This window comes from Rhinoderma darwinii, chromosome 2 (genome assembly GCF_050947455.1).
Source record: "Rhinoderma darwinii isolate aRhiDar2 chromosome 2, aRhiDar2.hap1, whole genome shotgun sequence".
Classification (NCBI taxonomy): Eukaryota; Metazoa; Chordata; class Amphibia; order Anura; family Rhinodermatidae; genus Rhinoderma; species Rhinoderma darwinii.
The window spans coordinates 214,655,784-214,680,868 of record NC_134688.1 but is presented as its reverse complement, the minus strand read 5'-3'; the positions used below and the strand labels follow the sequence as shown (position 1 = coordinate 214,680,868).

The 25,085-nt window shown below is 40.0% G+C and overlaps 1 protein-coding gene across 5 annotated transcripts in view; it reads left to right on the top strand.

Moving 5' to 3' along the window:
- The window catches only part of MSI2 (musashi RNA binding protein 2), a 628,067-nt gene that overhangs the window by 382,552 nt on the left and 220,430 nt on the right, over positions 1-25,085 (top strand). For all 5 annotated transcript variants that reach the window (XM_075852821.1, XM_075852823.1, XM_075852820.1 and 2 more), the window contains exon 8: positions 17,327-17,409. In XM_075852821.1, coding sequence (XP_075708936.1) covers positions 17,327-17,409 — 83 coding nt within the window. The remainder of the gene's footprint in view (positions 1-17,326; positions 17,410-25,085) is intronic.

Here is a 25,085-nt window from a genome sequence, read left to right as displayed (position 1 = left end):
CGGTACATCACAAAATCTCATTGAGACAAGTTTTGAAGGCAACGTTAATTCTTTCCTGAATTCTTATTTTATGGGACAAGTGATCGGTGTGTGTGTATATACAAAGGCATTTTTTGGTTTGTTAGACCAATGTTTCTCAGCCAAGTGCCCCCTACTCAATTACATTACAGCAAAGAACCCCGAAGGCTATGATCATCCATGTGCTAAACCTATTAAAAGCTCAGCATGAGGACAGTGCGAGTGCCTCCCAGAGACATGACGTGTACCCACTGGGGTACACATACCACAAGGTGAGAACATGGGTGCTAGAGGACACAGACACACACAGTTGTATTTTGCGCAGACTGGCATATTTGGGGGAAATGTTCACACAGACCTGTTATGCTTCCTGGAATATTTATCCGTGGAATATTTGCTGGTTTGTAATGCTCTACATTCTATACCTGAAATAATCGGGGGGGGGTTTTTCACGTGGGTATTAACCAATATGTCTTAAATTTTCCGTATGTGCTAAATTCTCATACGTCTAATGTGCCTCGCAGCCTTTTACTGCATCTACATGTAAGAAAAGTTGGCACAGTGATGGGATTAGCAGCAGTGCCTGGTTGAAGGATGTAATAAAGGGGTAGCATTTTTATGTTGTGTTTGGGTTCCCACCCTGCGCCATTTAAACGTTCAGCTCCAGCTCCTACAAGTACTGTATGCCTTTTATTCCCGGACGTAGTGCATTTGAGTGACAAGTAGATCCCGCGCATACGTATAGCGGGATTGGCACTGTATTCGACTTGTGCCTTGTAAAGGACTTATCTCTTTGCTTCCTGTATCTGCTGCATGTTGCTTCCATCTTGAAACTTTCATTTACCAGTCAGTATCTAAGAAAGGATCACATAAAGGAAACTGGATGTAACATTGTGCTGCATTTAAAATACGGAATTGAATAGCAGGCCCTCTCTTGTCCTGACACCCAGTGTAGACAGTTACTATGTAGCTTTTGAGTGACATTTCTTATCTATAATGACAAAAGCTAGATACTTTTAACTATGCCCGTAGGCATGTTAAGAAAGGAAAGGTGGAAAAAGCTGTATTACCATGACTTCCGATAGAGAACCACACATGTCAGCTACTGCTCGAGTTAAGATTTTCTCCAAATTACTGTCTCTAGAATCCATGGACAATGCAAGTAGAAGCGATCATCACATCATTTGCACCCATTTTGACTGTTCATGCTAGAAATACTTAAGAATGTAGCATGCGGAACCTTATACAATTTTTTAACCTCATAAGAACCAAGCCCATTTTGGCATTAATAGTGTAGGAATTTTTGAATTTTCTGCGTTCCAAGAGTGCTCGACATAGCTGTGTGAGGGCATATTTTCTATGGGCTGACTTGCATTTTTCAATGGTCTCATTTTGGGGTAAATATAATTAATTTAACTTTATTAACATCAATTCCTCCATTTGTTTTTTGTTAAAAATTTTGTTTGTTTTACGCCTTTCACCTTACGACCTAAACAATCTGGTAACTTTATTCTACGGATCGGTACGATTACATTAATACCAAATATGTATGTATAATTTTTTGTTTTGTACAATAAAAGCCATTTTCATGGAATAAAATTGTCTTTTACGTCGCCCCATTCCGAGGGCTTTTCTATTTTTCCGTCGATGTATCCATTTGACGGCTTGTTTTTTTGTAGGGCGGGTTGCATTTTTTTTTTAATGCCACTGTTTGCGGTACTTGGGACTTATTCATGAACTTTTATTATTATTTTAGGGGGGGTGGTGAAAAAAACAACAGTCCAGTCGTTCCTTTTTGCATTTTATTTTTGTCATTTACCGTGTGGTATAAATAGCATGTTAAGTTTATTTTACACGCCATTCTGATTTCAGTGATTCCAAATATGCATAGGGTTTTTTTACTGGCACCTTTACCCAATAAAATAACTTCTTTTGAAAAAAAAAAAAAATTATTGTTTCCTCAAATTTTTTTGTAATAAACTTTATTTTTAATTTTTTTTTATATAAAAAAAAAATTAGTCCCACTATAGGGCTTTACAATGCAATTGCTTGATCGCTATTATAATACCTTGGTATACTCCGTATACGAAAGCGTTCTTGCCTGTCATTGATAAACTAGCAGGCAATTTTTTAAGATGGCCTAATAGCCAAATAGGCATAGCCTCTGTAGCCACTTAGTTGCCGTGGTTGCTAATAATCGGCTTTGGAGTTAACTTTGATCTTGGCCGCTAATTACTCTCCTAATGGAGCAGGCTCATCTACTGTACCCATACCATCCACTGGACATACTATTATGTACTATAGTGGTGAGAGCATCACAATTTGGACATCATAGTACGTCCAAATGCGGGAAGGGGTTAAAGTACCTTTTATTGAAAGTGGTACTAAAGTAGAACACATTGCAATTTGAAGTACTAGCTTAGGCTGTGCTCACAGTACCTTCAGAGGGTCTGGAGCCTCCAACAGTCGTTCCGTCTTAATGACGGACACCACGAAGGAACCCCGAGGGACCCCTTTGTGAGTCGGGGACCCCATTGTGAGTCGTCCGCCAGATCTAGCACTGCGTCAAGGCTTCCGTTATAAACATATCTACAATGCAGATGTGAACAGCGTCTTACTCTAATTTAAAAGCGTTCTGTGCCTTATATATATATATATATATATATATGTATATAGTGGATATAAAAAGTCTACACGCCCCTGTTAAACTGGCAGGTTCTTGTCATGTTACAAAATCAGAACAAGGTAATTCATTTCACAACTTTTTCCGCCTTCAATGTCTTCTATTATCTGTACAATTGTATTGAAAAACAAACTGAAATATTTTAGGTTTAGAAAAATAAAGAACAAAAATAATGTGGTTGCATAAATATGCACACCTTTAAACTAATACTTTGTTGAATTACCCATTGACTTTATGACAGCATTCAGTCTTTTTGGGTAGAAATCTATCAGCATGGCACATCTTGACTTGGCAATCATTGCCCACTCTTCCTTGCAAAAGCGCTCCAAATCTGCCAGATTGCCAGGGCATCGCCTGTGTACAGCCCTCTTCAGGTCACCCAACAGATTTTAAATTGGATTCAGGTCTGGGCTCTGGGCCATTCCAATACTTTGATCTGGTGAAGCCACTCTTTTGTTGATTTGGAGGTATGCTCTGGGTCGTTGTCATACTGAAATGTGAAATTCCTCTTCAGCTTTTTAGCAGTGGCCTGCAGGTTTTGTGCCAATATTGACTGATATTTGGAACTGTTCATAATTCCCTCCACCTTGACTAAAGCCCCAGTTCCAGCTGCAGAAAAACAGCCTCAAAGCATAATGCTGCCTCCCCCATGCTTCACTGTGGGTATGGTGTTCTTTTGGTGATGTGCAGTGTTGGCTTTCCACCAAACATACATTTTGGAATTAGGGCCAAAAAGTTCAACCTTGGTCTCATCAGACCATAACATGTTTTCCCACATGCTTTCGGTAGACTTGATGTAGGTCATTGCAAAACATAGCCGGGCTTGGATGTTTTTCTTTGTTTAGAAAAGGCTTCCGTCTTGCCGCCCCAGCCACAGCCCAGACATATGAAGAATACAGGAGATTGTTGTCACATGCACAGTCCTGCAGCTCCTTTAATGTTTCTGTAGGCCTCTTGGTAACCTCCCGGACCAATTTTCGCCTTGTCTTTTCATCAAGTTTTGAGGGACATTAAGTTCTTGGTAATGTTACTGTTGCGCCAAATGTAATTCACTTCTTGATGACTACCTTCACTGTGTTTCATGCCTTGGAAATTCTTTGGTATCCTTCTCCTGACTGATGCCTTTCAACAATCAGATCCCTTTGATGTGTTGTAAGCTCTTTACGGACCATGGATTTTACTGTCACGTGCAACAAAGAAAATGTCAGGAAAATCCTAATAGAGCAGCTGAACTTTATATGGGGTTACTCAGAATCACTTTAAATAATGGCAGCTGTGTACTGACTACTATTTAACATCAGTTTAAATGTGAATGGCTAATTCTGTACATCTAAATTCCCAATTATAAGCGGGTGTTCACACTTCTGCAACCACATTGTTGTAGTTTTGTTTTTATTTTTCCCCTCTAAACGATTTCAGTTTGTTTTTCAATGGAATTGTACAGATTATGGGTCACGTTAAAGGCGGAAAATGTTCTGAAATTATTCATCTTTAATCCACTGTGTGTATGTATGTGTATGTATATATGTATGTATATATTTATATATATATATATATATATATGTATATATATATATGGTGCATAAGTAGGTATACAGGGGGAGATTTTTTAAATGACAATTTTGTGAGGCAATTTTGAATGAATAAACACAAGGAGACGACATTATTAAGAAAATAACTTGGTCCAATAAACGTAACTTCAAACTTTCAGGTGCTGTTAATAGGCACAACTCTGTTTATTACTCAACAGAAAACCCCCTTGTAACAATTGAACAGTTGAATCAATCTGGGGTCACAGTTTGGGCGCCCCTTTCATTTAGAGGGGTAATTGGACATATCTTCTACAATACAACGGTTACCTCAGACCTGTACCTTAACATGCTCCAAGAAAATGTAATACCACAATTGTAGTTGGAGCATGACAATTAAGACTTCTATTTTCAGATAAATGGAGCCCTCCTTACTATGCTTTAGCGGCGCGTAAGTTTCTTGACTAAATATTACCCAATAGGTGGATAGGTAGACGAGGCCTGCTTGAATGGCCACCACAATAACCAGACTTTGAGCTGATGGCCTTTTTCTTTTGGGGAGTTATTAAAGATAAAGTATTCAAGAAAACCACACACGGTTGATAACACGATTCAGTTCATGAAAGAAGCATGCCAAGAAATTAATGCCAATAAAGAACTTTGTGCCAAGGTGTGCTTGAGTGTAAAAACTAGATTACAGCAATGTATAAATGGTGAGGGCTGCCAATTTGAGTATATAAGAGATTGTACTTAATTGTTGTTGTTCAATAAAATACTACTTTAATCTGTATACCTATTATTATCATATTTACCTATTAAACTGTATAACAACTTATGCACCCCCGTGTGTATGTATGTGTGTGTGTGTGTGTGTGTGTGTGTGTGTGTGTGTGTGTATATATATCTATATATATATACGGTCGTGTGCATGGCCCCATAGGAATGAATGGGGCTGCAATTCTCCCGTGGATTTTCGGGGGAATTGCGGCCGCAAAATCACGTTCGTGTGCGTGGGGCCTTACACTGTACATCAAGCTTCTTCGTTGTTTAAATATTTCTGAATATTTTGTAATTTTACGTGCTTACAGCCATATTGTGACACAAGTTATTGTATCATGTCAGATATTAGTTATTGTGTAAATCGTGTCCAAAGCTTTTGTTCCATGGGACACTCAGAAGTGCTATATTCGATATTTGACACGGCATTGTGGGTAGGATGCTGGATCTGGTCAGACCAAATAGAGAATTGCAACAAGGATTATTGCACTTAGAGTATAGGCCTCATAGATGGATTTCTCTAGACTAGAGATGATTGGATAGCTATAGTTATGCGATGTTCCCCCTCCTTGTTTATACCGTATATTAGGCAGTGACACCTGCGTGCGTACGCCTGAAATACAGACTGTGCCGCTTTTAAGATGAAGTTGCACCTTGGAAGCTATTTTATCATCAACTCTTATAAACTTAAGACCAACTGGTGTATGTATATATGTATACATATATATATATATATATATATATATATATATATATATATATATCTATACACACACACACACACACAAAGTAGAGAAACCGCAGCACTCACCCCACAACAAGGTATATTTAAATGTAAACGGCAGGGTGCCCAGCAAGTAGCCCTGATCCTTGGACTAAATAAAGGTATTTCAAAAAAGAAGATCTTGCAGCACTCCAATAGGCAAAAAAAAGTGTGATTTATTCAGTCCACATCAAATAAAAGTGACTGAAACGCTGCACTTTTATTTGATGTGGACCGAATAAATCATGCTTTTTTTTTGCCTATTGGAGTGCTGCAAGATCTTCTTTTTTGAAATACATATATATATATATATATATATATATATATATATATATATATATACAGTGAAGGAAATAAGTATTTGATCCCTTGCTGATTTTGTAAGTTTGCCCACTGTCAAAGACATGAACAGTCTAGAATTTTTAGGCTAGGTTAATTTTACCAGAGATAGATTATATAAAAAAAACAAAAAACAGAAAACCACATTGTCAAAATTATTATATATATTTATTTGCATTGTGCACAGAGAAATTAGTATTTGATCCCTTACCAACCATTAAGGCTGGGTTCACACGAGCACATTAACGTCCGTAATGGACGGACGTATTTCGGCCGGAAGTCCCGGACCGAACTCAGTGCAGGGAGCCGGGCTCCTAGCATCATAGTTATGTACGATGCTAGGAGTCCCTACCTCTCTGCAGGACAACTGTCCCGTACTGTAATCATGTTTTCAGTACGGGACAGTAGTTCCACGGAGAGGCAGGGACTCCTAGCATCGTACATAACTATGATGCTAGGAGCCCGGCTCCCTGCACTGAGTTCGGTCCGGGACTTCCGCCCGAAATATGTCCGTCCATTACGGACGTTAATGTGCTCGTGTGAACCCAGCCTAAGAGTTCAGCCTCCTCCAGACCAGTTACACGCTCCAAATCAACTGGGTGCCTGCATTAAAGACAGCTGTCTTAAATGGTCACCTGTATAAAAGACTCCTGTCCACAGACTCAATTAATCAGTCTGACTCTAACCTCTACAGCATGGGCAAGACCAAAGAGCTTTCTAAGGATGTCAGGGACAAGATCATAGACCTGCACAAGGCTGGAATGGGCTACAAAACCATAAGTAAGATGCTGGGTGAGAAGGAGACAACTGTTGGTGCAATAGTAAGACAATGGAAGACATACAAAATGACTGTCAATCGACATCGATCTGAGGCTCCATGCAAAATCTCACCTCGTGGGGTATCCTTGATCCTGAGGAAGGTGAGAGCTCAGCCGAAAACTACACAGGGGGAACTTGTTAATGATCTCAAGGCAGCTGGGACCACAGTCGCCAAGAAAACCATTGGTAACACATTACGCCGTAATGGATTAAAATCCTGCAGTGCCCGCAAGGTCCCCCTGCTCAAGAAGGCACATGTACAGGCCCGTCTGAAGTTTGCAAATGAACATCTGGATGATTCTGAGAGTGATTGGGAGAAGGTGCTGTGGTCAGATGAGACTAAAATTTAGCTCTTTGGCATTAACTCCTCGCCGTGTTTGGAGGAAGAGAAATGCCTATGACCCAAAGAACACCGTCCCCACTGTCAAGCATGGAGGTGGAAACATTATGTTTTGGGGGTGTTTCTCTGCTAAGGGCACAGGACTACTTCACCGCATCAATGGGAGAATGGATGGAGCCATGTACCGTCAAATCCTGAGTGACAACCTCCTTCCCTCCACCAGGACATTAAAAATGGCTCGTGGCTGGGTCTTCCAGCACGACAATGACCCGAAACATACAGCCAAGGCAACAAAGGAGTGTCTCAAAAAGAAGCACATTAAGGTCATGGAGTGGCCTAGCCAGTCTCCAGACCTTAATCACATCGAAAACTTATGGAGGGAGCTGAAGATCCGAGTTGACAAGCGACAGCCTCGAAATCTTACTGATTTACAGATGATCTGCAAAGAGGAGTGGGCCAAAATTCCATCAAACATGTGTGCAAACCTCATCATCAACTACAAATAAACGTCTGACTGCTGTGCTTGCCAACAAGGGTTTTGCCACCAAGTATTAAGTCTTGTTTGCCAAAGGGATCAAATACTTATTTCTCTGTGCACAATGCAAATAAATATATATAATTTTGACACTGATTTTCTGTTTTTTGTTTTTTTTATATATATATATATAATCTATCTCTCACTGGTAAAATTAACCTAGCCTAAAAATTCTAGACTGTTCATGTCTTTGACAGTGGGCAAACTTACAAAATCAGCAAGGGATCAAATACTTATTTCCTTCACTGTATGTATATGTATATATATATATATATATATATGTATGTATGTGTATGTATATATATATATATATGTATGTATGTATGTGTATGTATATATATATGTATGTATGTGTATGTATATATATATATATATGTATGTGTATGTATGTATATATATATATATGTATGTGTATGTATATATATATATATATATATATATATATATATATGCACTTTATTAGAGTCTATAGTCACTGAGCAATCTTACTTTTACTTAATGCAGCGCATCTTGCAGGCAGAGTAATAGAGCGCATGTGCGGATGATGCGGTGCATCTGGGGTTGTTGGGTATCCAAGAATGCTGTCCTTTTGTTGTTACTATTGGCATGGTCACGTATTTGTGATAGTATTTATGAAATATCGTTATGATTTTCTATGTAAATGAGATTATTGGTTGTAACCCAGTGTATGTTTTGTGTATATAATTCGGTAAGCAGCGCATCCTGTGAAACGTTACTTGAAAGTAGCAGTTGATGCAGCCTTAGAAAACACTGAAAAATATGTATTTTAAATGCGGGCGCTTGATTTTTCCAGCAGCCGTTGGATCTTTCGCTTTGCTTCAGGCTGCCTTCAGAGAGCTCACTCCTTTTTTTTTTTTTTTTTTTCCCCTCGTGTTTTATTTGTTTAAGTATTGAGCAGTTGTTAGGAAAATGAATGTGTTGATTTTTAAGAGGGAATCAATACGCAAAGCTGGAACCGCCTGCCAAAAACCTATCCATGTGGCTTTGTCTGGCAGATCCAGGGCCTGGATGAGTAAATACATTGCATAGCTGATGGGTAGGCAGCAGGCATCAAACAGCCTTTAACTGGGCCAAATCTGTCTTCCTTTTTGATTCAGCCGCGGAGAGAGTGACAAGCGTTCAGGTCACAAGCCTCAAACTTTAATAGCGTCTTAAGGGCCTCAGGATGTCCTGATGAGGTATTAGAGGAAGTAATTCAGGAAGAAAGGGACAAATAACCATCTCCGGATACTGAATGACCCTTGAGGTTGACCGCGCCAGGGTGTTCAAAGACGAGTGCAGACCTGCACTGATCCACGAAGTTCTTATTACACACTGGCTGCTTCCCTTTGAGAGCAAAGATCTAAGTCCCCTTGTCTCCTGACCCCTATAAATAACAGACACGTAAACTCCTTCAATGCTCCTAGGCACTTGCAAACCACTAAGTAGTGTTATGCGTTCTTGGTGATCCCATTAAGTTTTCCTCATTAGTAAAGATAAAAAAATAAGTCATTTTCTTTTGCCTCCTTGACTGTGGTGTGTCTGGGGAGGGGGTTTTCCTGGTGGTTTCTGCTTTGTAATTTATAACCCTTTGTGTTTGATGTGCGCTGCTGTGAATTTGATAGCACAGAGGCAATTATTCTTAAAGCACTACAGATTTAACTATGTTTTCCCATGGAGAGAGTTGGTTATAAGGACAGTTGAGAGAGATTCTAAACACCGTAACATCAGGTAAGATATTTATATTTTAAAGGGCTTGACAGCCATGTCCTTGTACCCTGTATGATCGTCTCCCGGTCTGGTGGATCCAGCCCATCCAAGCAACGTGTGACCGCCGTTAATTTTAATGGCAGCCATGTAATGCTATAGAGAAAATGAGTACACAGACACAGCTGTTGTCTTCAGGGGTTAGAGTAGCCAGCATAGTTTTAACAATAAGTAACGGGGGGGAAACAGACACTGGGGAGAGAACTAGGCAACAAGATAAGGAGATCCTTTCGTTACAAAACAGCAGTGAAAATAAAAATGCCCAAATAATGTCAAATAATCACATTTCTGATACTGAAAGTGAAACATTGAAAGGCAAGTTAAAGTGTATGTTCACAAATGCCAGAAGTCTAGCAAGCAAAATGGGGGAGCTGGAGGCCTTGATACTGGAAGAAAATATAGATATAGTTGGTGTTTCTGAAACATGGCTAAACTCTTCACATGACTGGGCTGTAAATCTACAGGGTTTTACACTGTTTCGGAAAGACAGGACAAATAGGAAAGATGGTGGTGTATGTCTGTATGTGAGAAGGGATATGAAGGTGGTGGTGTATGTCTGTATGTGAGAAGTGATATGAAGGCCAGTGTGAATGAGACATTAGAGGGTGAAGATTGTGAGGAGGTTGAAACCTTGTGGGTGGAATTACAAAGGGAGGTAAACACTGAAAAAATTACTTTTGTGTAATCTATAGACCCCCCAATATAACTGAGGAGATAGAAGGTCAGCTATATAAACAGATGGAGCAGGCGGGTACTGTAGTAATAATGGGAGATTTTAATTAACGGGATATTCATTGGTGTTATGGTTCGGCTTCAACTGCATAGGGGAGACATTTCCTCAACCTGTTGCAGGAAAATTTTATGGGCCAGTTTGTGGAAGATCCGATTAGGGTATGTGTACACGCTAGCTTCCTTTTACGTCTGAAAAGACAGACTGTTTTCAGGAGAAAACAGCTGCGTCGTTTCAGACGTAAAAGCTCCTCCTCGCATTATGCGAGGCGTCTTTGACGCTCGTAAATCTTGAGCTGCTCTTCATTGACTTCAATGAAGAACGGCTCAAATTACGTAGCAAAGAAGTGTCCTGCACTTCTTTGCCGAGGCAGTCAATTTACGCGTCATCGTTTGACAGCTGTCAAACGACGACGCGTAAATTACAGGTCGTCTGCACAGTACGTCGGCAAACCCATTCAAATGAATGGGCAGATGTTTGGCGACGTATTGTAGCCCTATTTTCAGACGTAAAACGAGGCATAATACGCCTCGTTTACGTCTGAAAATGGGTTGTGTGAACCCAGCCTTAGAGGGGAAGCTCTGTTGGATCTGGTCATTTCTAATAATGCAGAGCTTGTTGGGAACGTCAATGTTCGTGAAAACCTCGGTAATAGTGATCATAATATAGTTATATTTTACATATACTGTAAAAAACATACACAGGCTGGGAGGGCTAAAACACTTAATTTTAAGAAGGCCAATTTCCCCAGGATGAGGGCTGCAATTCAGGGTATAGACTGGGAAGAACTAATGTCAAATAATGGTACAAATGATAAATGGGAGATTCTCAAATCTACTTTGGGTAATTATAGTGGAAAATGTATTCCTATAGGTAACCAGTATAAACGACTAAAATTAAATCCCACATGGCTTACACCTTCTGTAAAAAGGGCAATGCATGACAAAAAAAGGGCATTTGAAAAATACAAATCTGAGGGTACAGTTGTAGTCTTTGTAAAATATAAAGAGCTTAATAAAATCTGTAAAAAGGTAATAAAATCAGCAAAAATACAAAATGAAAGGCAGGTGGCCAAGGATAGTAAAACAAATCCCCAAAAATTATTCAAGTATATAAATACAAAAAAAGCCAAGGTCTGAACAAGTGGGACCCCTAGATAGTGGTAATGGGGAGTTGGTCACAGGGGATCAAGAGAAGGCAGAGTTACTAAATGGGTTCTTTAGCTCTGTATATACAACAGAATAAAGAGCAGCTGATGTAGCTGGTGTCAGTGCTGTTAATATATCAGTTGATATACTGAATTGGATGAATGTAGATATGGTCCAAGCTAAATAAAATAAAATAAACGTACACAAGGCCCCAGGACCAGATGTGTTACACCCTAGAGTTCTTAAGAAGCTTAGTTCAGTTATTTCTGTCCCCCTCTTCATAATATTTAGAGATTCTTTAGTGACTGGTATAGTGCCAAGGGACTGGTGCAGGGCAAATGTGGTGCCTATTTTCAAAAACGGCTCTAGGTCTACCCCGGGTAATTCTAGACTAGTAAGCTTAACATCCATTGTGGGGAAAATGTATGAAGGGCTATTCATGGACTATATACAGGATTATGTAACAAAAAATAGTATTATAAGTGACAGCCAGCACGGTTTTACTAAGGACAGAAGTTGTCAAACCAACCTGATTTTGTTTTTATGAAGAGGTGAGCAGAAGCCTAGACAGAGAGGCCGCTGTGGATGTAGTGTTTTTGGACTTTGCAAAGGCATTTGACACTGTCCCTCATAGACGTCTAATGGGTAAAATAAGGACTATAGGTTTAGATAGTATAGTTTGTAATTGGATTGAGAATTGGCTCAAGGACCGTATCCAGAGAGTTGTGGTCAATGATTCCTACTCTGAATGGTCCCCGGTTATAAGTGGTGTACCCCAGGGTTCAGTGCTGGGACCACTATTATTCAACTTATTTATTAATGATATAGAGGATGGATTAATAGCACTATTTCTATTTTTGCAGATGACACCACGCTATATAATATAGTTCAGACTATGGAAGATGTTCGTGAATTGCAACATTAATTGTTTGGGCGTCTACTTAGCAAATGAAGTTTAATGTAGATAAATTTAAAGTTATGCATTTGGGTACCAACAACCTGCATGCATCATATGTCCTAGGGGCACCTACACTGGGGGGGATTCCCTTGTTGAGAAGGATCTGGGTGTACTTGTAAATCATAAACTAAATAACAGCATGCAATGTCAATCAGCTGCTTCAAAGGCCAGCAAGATATTGTCGTGTATTAATCTAGGCATGGACTCGCGGGACAGGGATGTAATATTACCACTTTACAAAGCATTAGTGAGGTCTCATCTAGAATATGCAGTTCAGTTCTGGGCTCCAGTTCATAGAAAGGATGTCATGGAGTTGGAAAAAATACAAAGAAGAGCAACGAAGCTAATAAGGGGCATTGATAATCTAAGTTATGAGGAAAGATTAAAAGAACTAAACCTATTGAGCCTTGAAAAATGATGAAAGGGGGGACATGATTAACTTATATAAATATATGAATGGCACATACAAAAAATATGGTGAAATCCTGTTCCATGTAAAACCCCCTCAAAAAACAAGGGGGCACTACCTCCGTCTGAGGTTCAACCTGCAGAGGCGACAAGCCTTCTTTACTGTGAGAACTGTGAATCTATGGAATAGCCTACCGCAGGAGCTGGTCACAGCAGGGACAGTAGATGGCTTTAAAAAAGGCTTAGATAATTTCCTAGAACAAAAAAATCTTCGCTCCTATGTGTAGACATTTTGTACTTCCCCTTTCCCATCCCTTGGTTGAACTTGATGGACATATGTCTTTTTTCAACCGTACAAACAATGTAACACTTGCCATTCCACTTGTAACCAGGCTGCCATACTCACAATCCAAAGCTACGCGTTTAAAAAAAACAAAAAAAAACTTGCTTCCTTCGGGTGTGAATCCAGCCTAACATTGTTTATCAGCAATCTGCATTCAGCAGACTTTAAAAGTGACGTTTCCCAGCACTCCTTGCAGGTTTGATGTCTTCACAGAGCTGGCTCTAAGCATTTGCATTCTAAGAAGTATCATGTTTACACCAGGCATTGTATAGAAGTGTGATATAGAAAACTACTGCTCTTATGCATTATAGGAGATCAGCCAAGATTTTAGGGGTGTGTCACTCAGCGAGCTTGTCGACTGATTCTGATGGGAACCAATTGTTAATACAGCGCAGTACATGATAAGGTATTTTGATCAGGGTACAATAAGAACTAAAAACAGAGAAAACTGGAACTATAAAAAAATATATAATGCTAGATTCGCATTGCACGTTTTTTAAGTTTTCAAACCCGTACACGAAAATGCATCTGAAATAAAGCATGGGTTTTTGTTAACACGCATGGGTCATTAAAATATTTTAGCGGTAATCTGGTATTGAATTTAATGGTCATAGTCTTACAGCTGCAAGCTGCATGAGTATTTAAAGATGCGTTTTTGTAACGTCCTCAAAGTAATAAAAACATTTTAATGACTAAATATACACGATTTATGACAGAAAAGAAAAAGTGTTGTATATTTACAAAATTTAGACTGTACAGTATATAAAATGTAAAATGGATTCAATGTGAACATACGCTTTAAAGAGGCTCTGTCACCACATTATAAGTGTCCTATCTTGTACATAATATGATCGGTGCTGTAATGTAGATAACAGTGGTGTTTTTTATTTAGAAAAACCATCATTTTTTACGGAGTTATGACCTTTTTTAGCTTTATTCTAATGAGTTTCTTAATGAACAACTGGGCGTGTTTTACTATATGGCCAAGTGGGCGTTGTGCAGAGGAGTGTATGACGCTGACCAATCAGTGACCAATCAGCGTCATACACTTCTCTCCATTCATTTACACAGCACATAGCGATATAGCTATATCACTATGTGCAGCCACATAAACACACGAACGTTACTCAAGTGTCCTGACAATGAATATACATTACCTCCAGCCAGGACGTGATGTGTATTCAGAATTCTGACACTTCGCTAATACAATCCCGACACTACAGCACAGCAAGCGTAATCTCGCGAGATTATGCTGTAAACTGTCATTTAAAACGAGATTACGCTTGCTGTGCTGTAGTGTCGGGATTCTGTTAGCGAAGTGAAAGGATTCTGAATCCCCACCACGTCCTGGCTGGAGGTAATGTATATTCATAATCAAGATACTGCAGTAACATTATAGTGTGCTTATGTGGCTGCACATAGCGATATAGCTGAGCAACTGTTGCAGTATGCTTGATGTTGGCCATGTCTTTGCACTGGAAGTAGTTTCCTGCCATGGAGAGGGCAAAATAGGACCTCTAGCGACTTTGTTTTTGGGGATTTGTAACTTATAATAATTCTCTATATACAAATTATGCAGTTTTCTTATCGCAGTAAATCTGCCATATACCTCACTAACCTTCTGGTCTCCTTGCCTTAGATAGACTTTTCAGATTCTCCATCATCACAGCAGTGGTCCATATAGGATTACTCTAAAGGGGCCCTCTCTACCTCCTTAGGTTCTTTGCTCACTGTGCCCGCTATTTTCTCTAAAGCTGGCAATACATCTTAGATAATAGACTGTGGACCCCACCAATTTCAAAGGGATCTGCAGACAAACTAATTTGTTTAGGCACAGTAAATCTGTTTCCTTAAGGCTACATGCACACGTTGCGTATTTTCCGCAGCAAAAGTCGCAGGAAACTTCAAGAAATTCACAGCAAATAAAACGCACCTGAGGGTGCATTTTTTGATGCGTTTTTCAGTGTGTTTTTTACGTTTTGCTGCCCAAATCGCAAAGGTTTCATGCTGCGGGTTTTGCTGCATATTTCTTCAGAACTAGGGAGATAGAATTCACAGGCCGAATCGCAAGATAAATTGACATGCCGCGGTTTTGAAAACACGCACCGTGGGGCAATTTGCATCCCGAAAATTACCGCAGCGTGGACATGAGATTCCTTGATATCTCATTGCCTATGCTGGTAATGTATTACGCTGGTTTTGCCGCACACAAATATGCACGGCAAAACCGCCCGTAATACGCATCGCGTGCATTGACCCTTAATGGGTTGTTCAGTTTTAATTTGTTTTATTAATTTATTCATAAGTATTAAATGATAGAGATTTCTGATATATACGTATTTAAAATTTAGATCACATATCTTTCTTACTCCAGTGTAGTTGCCTTTGTCTAAAAAAAATAAAAATGGTATAGCCCACAGATTAGTCCATAGAAATGCATCCATAGGATAACAGAATGGACTAAAGATGGTGACAGTCATGTGACCCCTGGCTTTCAGGTAACACTGTCCAGGTGAATAATAGGTTATTGAGGAGCAGAAGTTATAAAGCATTTCTACATACAGCAGCATCTCATCATGTCTGTCAGTGTCTTGTGGTAGCGGCTCTTACTTCTCACTTTCCCCTCTGCGTGTTTTTTATTTTTCAATCATTACTTTATTAAAGTGTAGCTAAACGTTTGATAAACTTCTGACATGTCATAGAGACACATCAGAAGTTTGGATTGATGGGGGTCCGAGCACAGAGACCCCCACCAATCGCTAGAATGAAGCAGCTGAAGCGCTCTTTGAACGCTCACCCGCTTCGTGTCTGTTCGGCTTTTTCCGGAAATAAATGTATCGTGTACGGAATCAATACAAAAGTCTATGAGCCCGTACTCTGATACATCGGCTTTCCGGAAAAAGCCGAGCAGACACGATGCGGCTGAGCACTCTCACTAGCGCTACAGCTGCAACAATCTAGCTATTGGTGGGGGTCTCAGTGCTCGGACCCCCATCAATCCAAACTTCTGACATGTCAGAAACTTGTCAAACGTGGATGCATTACACAAGACTGATCTGTGGGCCATGCCATTCTACTGTGACAGGGGCCTAGTGCACTATAAGAAATGTATGTGAGCAGAATATATATGTATATATAAATGTATATAATCTCATACATTTGTAGCATGCATTTTTTCCCATTTCATTTATTCTTAAAGTGGTTGTCCAACCCCATCATTTTTAACAACACTTTAACAACATAACATACTCTAAATACGGGCAGCCATAGTCGACTACGCTATTGTTTCTGTGAGAAAAACTGAAGCATTACCATTGAAATCAATGGTAATTCAAACGGAAGCTATGGTTTCCGCTCGGCTTTCCGTTCATTGGTTCCAATCATTGCTTCCTTCCGTTCATTGCTCCTACTGACAGAAAGGTTGAGCAGAACTAATGGATGGAACCCGAACGGTGATGTGAACAGGCCCTCAGCCCACGGATGTGTCTCCTATGTGGCCCCAACACAAGTATGTCATGTAACCATGCTCCACACTAAATGCTAGGGGTCCCATGATGTGTGTGTGGGGAGGTCACATACTGTAGTTGACGCCATGTTTAGTCTTATTCAGTTATCCTGTGGATGCATTACACAAGACTGACCTGTGGGCCATACCATTCTACTGTGACAGGGGCCTCGTCCACTATAAGAAATGTATGTGAGCAGAATATATATGTATATATGAAGGTATAGAATCTCATACATTTGTAGCATGCGTTGTTTTCTATTGCATTTGTTCTTAAAGGAGTTGTCCAACCCCATAATTTTTTTCAAAACTGCGTTCGTGGCTATGAAATAACAAAAGAAGTGATAATTTACCTTACCAATCCCTTCCGCTTCCATGTTGACACTACTCTGGTACCCGGCGGTCTCTGTTCTTCCGGCTTCAGTGATGACCTGTCGATGCGACACGTGACCGATGCAGCCAATCATTGACTGTAGCGGTGATGTGTCGACACCAATAAGGTAAATTCTTTTGTTATTTTATAGCCATGTAAGATGTTTGGAAAAAATGTATTGGGTCGGACAACCCCTTTAAATCACGGTTAGTCTCTTTATGTTCCGTTTCTTTGAGTGTGGTGATTTGTTTTCGTTTTTTATGCAGTAAACATCATAATTCTCTTTTACAGGTTTTGGTTTTGTAACCTTTGAAAATGAAGACGTTGTGGAGAAAGTCTGTGAGATTCATTTCCATGAAATAAACAACAAAATGGTATGTTCTCACTACAAATAACCCTTGTGAATCTTATTGCTAGCTTATGATTGTATTTAAAGGCTATGTAAACCTTACACACTACAGTGGCATAATCTACATAAAGGAGCAGTATACTATTTCATTATTATCTTAGTTTTCTTTTCGACCTGCCTTATCTCTGTAATATGGGAGAGCTTCAGGAATATAAGAAGTAAGTTAACAGTATTTCATATACACCCATGTATATGTGTACATGCATATATATATGTATGTATATGTGTGTATATATATATATATACTGTAGTTTATTTCCTCTTTATTCTTTGTTAGGCATTATTCCCTGCTTCCTCAAACAGTGTAGTTATGTATGCATTGTATATTGGCCTTGTATGTGTTCACAGAGTATAAATTCAATAATGGAGCTTTTAGAGCGGATAAGATCAAAGCAATCTTCTTAGCATATGCTGGAGGCCTGACTCAATATTTGACTTGCTAATTCTTTCCTAGGGCACGGAAATAATATTGTTCATTTTGTTCTTACCGTTACATACAACAGGGATGAAAAAAAAAAAATACCTTGCATTAACTATATTTAAATCCCTTTTGTCCCTAAAATACTACTGGATTTCCAGCTGTTTCACTAATCGCACTATTAGAAAAGGAGTTTTCTGAAGGGGCACTTTTACTTGTAAAATAATACAGGGCACTAGAACTAATTATGTAAACCGGCTATTTGTGTATTATTTAGAAGTGGCAAACTTTAATGAATGGTTATCGTAGTGTGTGTTGGAATGGGGGGTAGCTTACTTTAGCGGTTGCCACTCGGAATCCGTAGGCTCCAGCTCCAGTAATCTTTTCTTTTCCCATATATAAAAATAATACTATGTTGTTTCCCTATAAGAGTGCCCCGTAATATCTTTGGAAAACATGATTTTTACATATAATAGTGGCTCACCAGAATAAAAAAAAAGTTGCAGGCTGCAACTTTTCCTCCCTTATTTATTTTCAAACCCCCTGATATGCAGGTCTCAAAACTGCCCCCAGTTTCAGACCTTTTTCTTGTGGACGTGTCACTCCCAGTAATAAATGCTGCAAGCGAGTTCTGTGAGTCCACAATGCTAGCTCTCATGTATCCGCACAGCTTCATTCATGTACTTCTTATATAGCCCATGAGGGATTTCTTCTCTCTTGAGCTCACAGATGCTGAGCAGTGTATGATCTCCCCCTTCCTCCCCCTGCAGGCACTCTGCCTTGGGTACTACACAGTCTATGTGATCTCTCTCCTCACCCTGCAGACTGCCATGTATGCTTCCCTCCATATCTACACTCTGATACTGACAGCCTGTGTGATCTGCCCACCCTGAAGACTTGGATGCTTTCCTCCCTCTCCACACACTGATCTACCATTTATAACCTCGACCTCCTCTCTGTTGCTATTTCTAACATTAAAGAGGCTCTGTCACCACATTATAAGTGCCCTGTCTCCTACATAAGGAGATCGGCGCTATAATGTAGATGACAGCAGTGCTTTTTATTTAAAAAAAACGATCTATTTTTACCACTTTATTAGCGTTTTTAGATTTATGCTAATGAGTTGCTTAATGCCCAAGTGGGCGTATTTTTACTTTAGACCAAGTGGGCGTTGTACAGGGGAGTGTATGACGCTGACCAATCAGCGTCATTCACTCCTCTCCATTCATTTAATCAGCGCATAGGGATCCTGTTAGATCCTTATGTGCTGCCTTATACTAACACATTAACAATACTGAAGTGTTTAGACAGTGAATAGACATTCCACGGGATGTCTATTCACAATCTCTGCACTTCGTTACTCTGTCTGTGGTAGTTACAGCAGAGGACGCGTAATCTCGCGAGATTACGCGGTAAATGACAGGTTACAACGAGATTACGCTTCCTCTGCTGTAACTACCATAGAAACAGTAACGAAGTGCACAGATTGTGAATAGACATCCCGTGGAATGTCTATTGACTGTCTAAACACTTCAGTATTGTTAATGTGTTCGTATAAAACAGCACATAGTGATCTAACAGGATCCCTATGCGCTGAGTAAATGAATGGAGAGGAGTAAATGACGCTGATTGGTCAGCGTCATACACTCCCCTGTACAACGCCCACTTGATCTAAAGTAAAAATACACCCACTTGGGCATTAAACAACTCATTAGCATAAATCTAAAAACGCTAATAAAGTGGTAAAAATAGATCGTTTTTTTAAATAAAAAGCACTGCTGTCACCTACATTACAGCGCCGATCTCCTTATGTAGGAGATAGGGCACTTATAATGTGGTGACAGAGCCTCTTTAAGTGAGGGGACCTGGAGAGGAGAGAGAGCCGACACAGCCAGGGGAGTGTGCTGTTGGAACCATGTCAGAATCAGCAAGGTAGCTAGTTATATACAGCAATTGCAAAGACTCTGCCGCAGAACATTTTTAATGAAGACTATTTAGAAAGTTGCTTAATTTTGCATTTAGTAAAGAAATTAACAATAAAAACATATTCTAGTATAAAGGGGTTCACAGCCTTTAACACTGCCATATTGTATCCACTGGTACCCTACAATGTTAAGCAATAGTACCCATATATGCTCATACAATTCCCATAAAACTGCCCATAAAATCATAAGTGTATTACAGACCATAATTGTGTCCATATTAGTGGTTGTATAATTATACCTGATGTACTGTTCATATATAATAATACAAGTGCATATACTGTATAATTATATAAGTCCACAATAGTACATATATAAGAAAAAAATCAACAGTAATGCATATCTAAGGTACAGTGCATATGAGTTTCAGCCATAGTGCATATGTAATAGTAACGGTCATAACACATGTATAGTAACAGCCATAGTTCATATACAATAGTAACAACCAGACTGCCTTTGACAAACATAGTGCATATGTAATTTCATTGGCATTCTAACGAGTGTATGCAAAGCCTAAATATATTGTTCTATTCAGAGTATATTATGCAGTTATTTAGATGGTTGGAAAAGCAATTGACTGTCACTAGATTCCAGTCACTTGATATCCTTTTTGGTTTTGTGGACTTTATTTGTTGTATATATTTTATTTTTAGAGTGCTGTTTTATCTCTCTTTTGCTATGCATCACTCGTGGAAGTGTTCTTTGAAAATGAACTCATGCCAGCTGCTTATATGAACGTCAAAATATGATATTTCATCTGAGCTTTGCTTTATTTTGGTCTAGCGATTTTCCCATTGCTGGTCATTTTATTCCTCTTTTATGTTAAGACCTTTTTTTGAATTGTTTTTCCTGTTTGACATTTTAAAGCTTTAATCTTTTAGCTGGTTAAATTCAAAGTGATGCCTCACAGACACCTGTGGAATATAATAACTTGCTCTCCTGGTGGAGCTAGTATGGTCTTTATGTTACTGGCGGTCAACCAAGCGAGAGATTGAAGTTGCAATGAGAGATAAAAGCTTTTAAAACTGATGTAGGTGTCGGTACATTAAAGAGGGACTGTTAAACCACAGCAGCAATAAGTGCCCATATTAAACTACTGAAGGTGAAAGTCCAGCAAGAGACTGGCATTCGCACTCTGTGGACAACTGACCGCATTCCTTAAAAATACTCTTGGTGAACACTGTATCAGCAACTAACATCGAAGGATAAATTGTTCATATGTGAAAAACGCTCCAGTTAATGCATGTAAATGCATCTATAGCTATGTATATATATATATATATATATATATATATATTCAGCGGCGTAGCTAAAGGCTCATGGCCCCCCCCCCACACTTCTCTGCATGGCTGACGGCCCACAGCTTTCAGCTGCATCTCTTGGTGTCCTAAGTGACAAAACAATGTGGTACAAGCAGCCAGGGGCGTAGCTTAGGTCTTAAAATGTCAGGGGCAATAGCCCCAATATATATGCCCCCCCCCAAAATGTGTGTGTGTGTATATATATATATATATATGTGTGTGTGTATATGTATGTGTGTGTGTGTGTATATATATATATGTGTGTGCGTATGTGTATATATATATATATATATATATATATATATACATATATATATATATACATACATACATATATATATATATATATATATATATATATATATATATATATATATATATACATAAATTCTATATCTGAGACAGCATATCTATAGCACCATGACCCTATATCTATGGATAGGATTAGATACAGTGGCTCAGCATACAGTATCACACATGATAGGATTAGATATAGGGCACAGCTAGCTGACATTGCGGCTCTAGCGCTGGACTCAGGAAAGGTAAGTATAAGAATTGTTTTGCTTTCATCAAAATAGTCCGAACCTGTAAAAAACCCAACCACAGAAAAAATACATTAGTAACATTTAAAAAAGCAAAACAGTTATACTTCCCTTCCTGGGTCCGTGACCGTTAACGAAGCAGTGACAGCTCTAAGCTTTCATTGGTTAGTTTACATCACATGGTCCCAGGTTATCCCCGGGTCATCGGCCTACTTTTAAAAGTAAGACAATGAACTGAGGTGCCGGGCACCACGTGATGTAAACAAACCAATGACCGCTTAGAGCTGTCACTGCTTCGTTTACTGAGGCTTGTGAGAAGCGCACGATCACCAGAGATGCGCAAGAATTCAGATACAAAGGAGTCCCTGCAATAGGAGTTATTAGCGGTCATTCACCTACTTTCAAAAGTAGGTGAACGCTAGTAACCAGGTAAGGCCCTGTTCACATCTGAGTTCGGCATTCTGTTGTTTTGCTCCGTCAGAGGAGCAGAACAACGTAAATGCTGGAAGTGCAAAAGACAACCGATGCCCAACGGAGCCCATTGACTTGAATGGGTTTCGTTGGGGTGTCTGCGGTTTTACCCAAAACAATAGTGCTGCATGCTGAGCTATTGTTTCCGGTATTTTCGGCGGAACTGCGATGGAGGCCCCTAACAAAGCCTTCAACGCTGATGTGAATTATGCCTGGGAGCCTATGGGTGACAGATTCAACTGTATGGCGTCCGTCACAGGTAAAAGTTACACTTATACCTCGGGGAGCTCCCGACATCAATGTTCATATATGGACAGTAACGACAGGAGCAGTGCTGGACTCCCTGGGCAGAGCGCTAGTGCCTAATATCAAATACGGGCCCTTTATACAGGGCCCAGCACACAGTATCAGACCATATGTGATACTGTTTGCTGGGCCCTGTATCTAAGCGCAGGTCCTGATGCCATGACGTCATGAGGTTGTGCGCGGTGCACTGAAAGGCGTCCAGAGCAGCGCTGCGCTCAGGAACGAGGGTAAGTATACTGTTACTATAGTAACAGGGGCCTGTGTAGTGTATTACATAGGCCCCAGTTACTATAGTAACGGTGAATAGATGTGGTGCGGGGGGCCGCGGGTCCCATAGGTTCGGGGCCCAGTCTCAATTGTGACCGCAGCGACCCCAATAGCTATGCCACTGTCCAAATGGTAATATCACAAGTAGCAAGAAAACACAGAAGGAATTTTGAGGCAGATATTGACTTGCCGGCAGAACACTTGCCGTGTTTTGTGGCTGCAGCCATTGAGCTCCGCGTGCAAAAACCGCCGTGGAAAACGCATTCTCTGATTCCCATTGATGTCAATGGGGGGTCAGAGACTGAAATACCTGAAGAAAGTACACAACGCTTTTTTTTCCGCACATGGAAAAAAAAACACCTACTCCCCCCCCCCCCCATTAAAATCAATGGGAGGCAATTACGGAACTTTTTGGGCACAATTTCTGACACTGTTTCCGCGCTAAAAAAGCACCAAAAGACTGTATGAACTCCCCCTTCGCGTTATGGCACCAAACTGTAATCATATAATTGATAAAGGCACTACTTAGTAGTTATTTAGTTATTAATCAAGTAATACTTTAAAGAACTACTGGCTTCATCCTGCAGCGCTCATCATACCTATGTTTTCTTGCTACTTGTGATATTAGGATATACATTATTCACAGTGTGGTCAAATTGCGTTTTTTACCACGGTTTTCACAAAATCGCAGCACATGATGTGATTTGACCGCACTGTGTGAATTAAGCATAATGTTTTTATGTGTCTTGTACTAATATTATTGAGCAATCTTCGAATTTGTGATATGAATGGTGTGGTTTGCTGCAAGTTTCATAATCGCTGCAAAACCCGCGCCATTTTTGCTGCAAAAACGCACGGTGAATTAAAAAAAGTTAACAAACCCTACAGGAGTAAAGGAGAGACAATGGAGGATTGAGGGAGAGGGGGTGTTGAAAAAGCACTCACCAACCTGTGGCTGTATACAAGGACCGGAGAGGTGGATGGGCCTTCTCTTCTGCCGACTGCCGAGCTGCTGCTATACTGTGTAGAAATACCTGATTGGTGGGCGGGGATTCTGTTCCTCAAAGTCCAGTCAGGTCACATGGGCATGACGTCATTAAAGGTCCTTAATCCCACTAGGAAACCGTATCTGTCCAGCTTTAATGCTTCTTATGCAGCATGTGGTGGGCGGCCCCCGGGGCCCAGTCACAACTGCAAGCGCTGCGACACCTATAGCTACGCCACTATATATATATATATATATATATATATATATATATATATATATATATGTGTACACTACCGTTCAAAAGTTTGGGGTCACCCAGAAAATTTTGTGTTTTCCATGAAAACTCACACTTATATTTATCAAATAAGTTGCAAAATGACTAGAAAATATATTCAAGACATTGACAAGGTTAGAAATAATGATTTTTATTTGAAATAATAATTTTCTCCTTCAAACTTTGCTTTCGTCAAAGAATGCTCCATTTGCAGCAATTACAGCATTGCAGACCTTTGGCATTCTAGCTGTTAATTTGCTGAGGTAATCGGGAGAAATTTCACCCCATGCTTCCAGAAGGCCCTCCCACAAGTTGGATTGGCTTGATGGGCGCTTCTTGCGTACCATACGGTCAAGCTGCTCCCACAACAGCACTATGGGGTTGAGATCTGGTGACTGCGCTGGCCACTCCATTACAGATAGAATACCAGCTGCCTGCTTCTTCCCTAAATAGTTCTTGTATAATTTGGAGGTGTGCTTTGGGTCATTGTCCTGTTGTAGGATGAAATTGTCTCCAATCAAGCGCTGTCCACAGGGTATGGCATGGCGTTGCAAAATGGAGTGATAGCTTTCCTTATTCAAAATCCCTTTTACCTTGTACAAATCTCCCACTCTACCAGCACCAAAGCAACCCCAGACCATCACATTACCTCCACCATGCTTGACAGATGGCGTCAGGCACTCTTCCAGCATCTTTTCAGTTGTTCTGCGTCTCACAAATGTTCTTCTGTGTGATCCAAACACCTCAAACTTTGATTCGTCTGTCGATAACACTTTTTTCCAATCTTCCTCTGTTCAATGCCTGTGTGCTTTTGCCCATATTAATCTTTTCCTTTTATTAGCCAGTCTCAGATATGGCTTTTTCTTTGCCACTCTGCCCTGAAGGCCAGCATCCCGGAGTCGCCTCTTCACTGTAGACGTTGACACTGACGTTTTGCGGGTACTATTTAATGAAGCTGCCAGTTGAGGACATGTGAGGCGCCTATTTCTCAAACTAGAGACTCTAATTTACTTGTCTTGTTGCTCAGTTGTGCAGCGGGGCCTCCCACTTCTCTTTCTACTCTGGTTAGAGCCTGTTTGTGCTGTCCTCTGA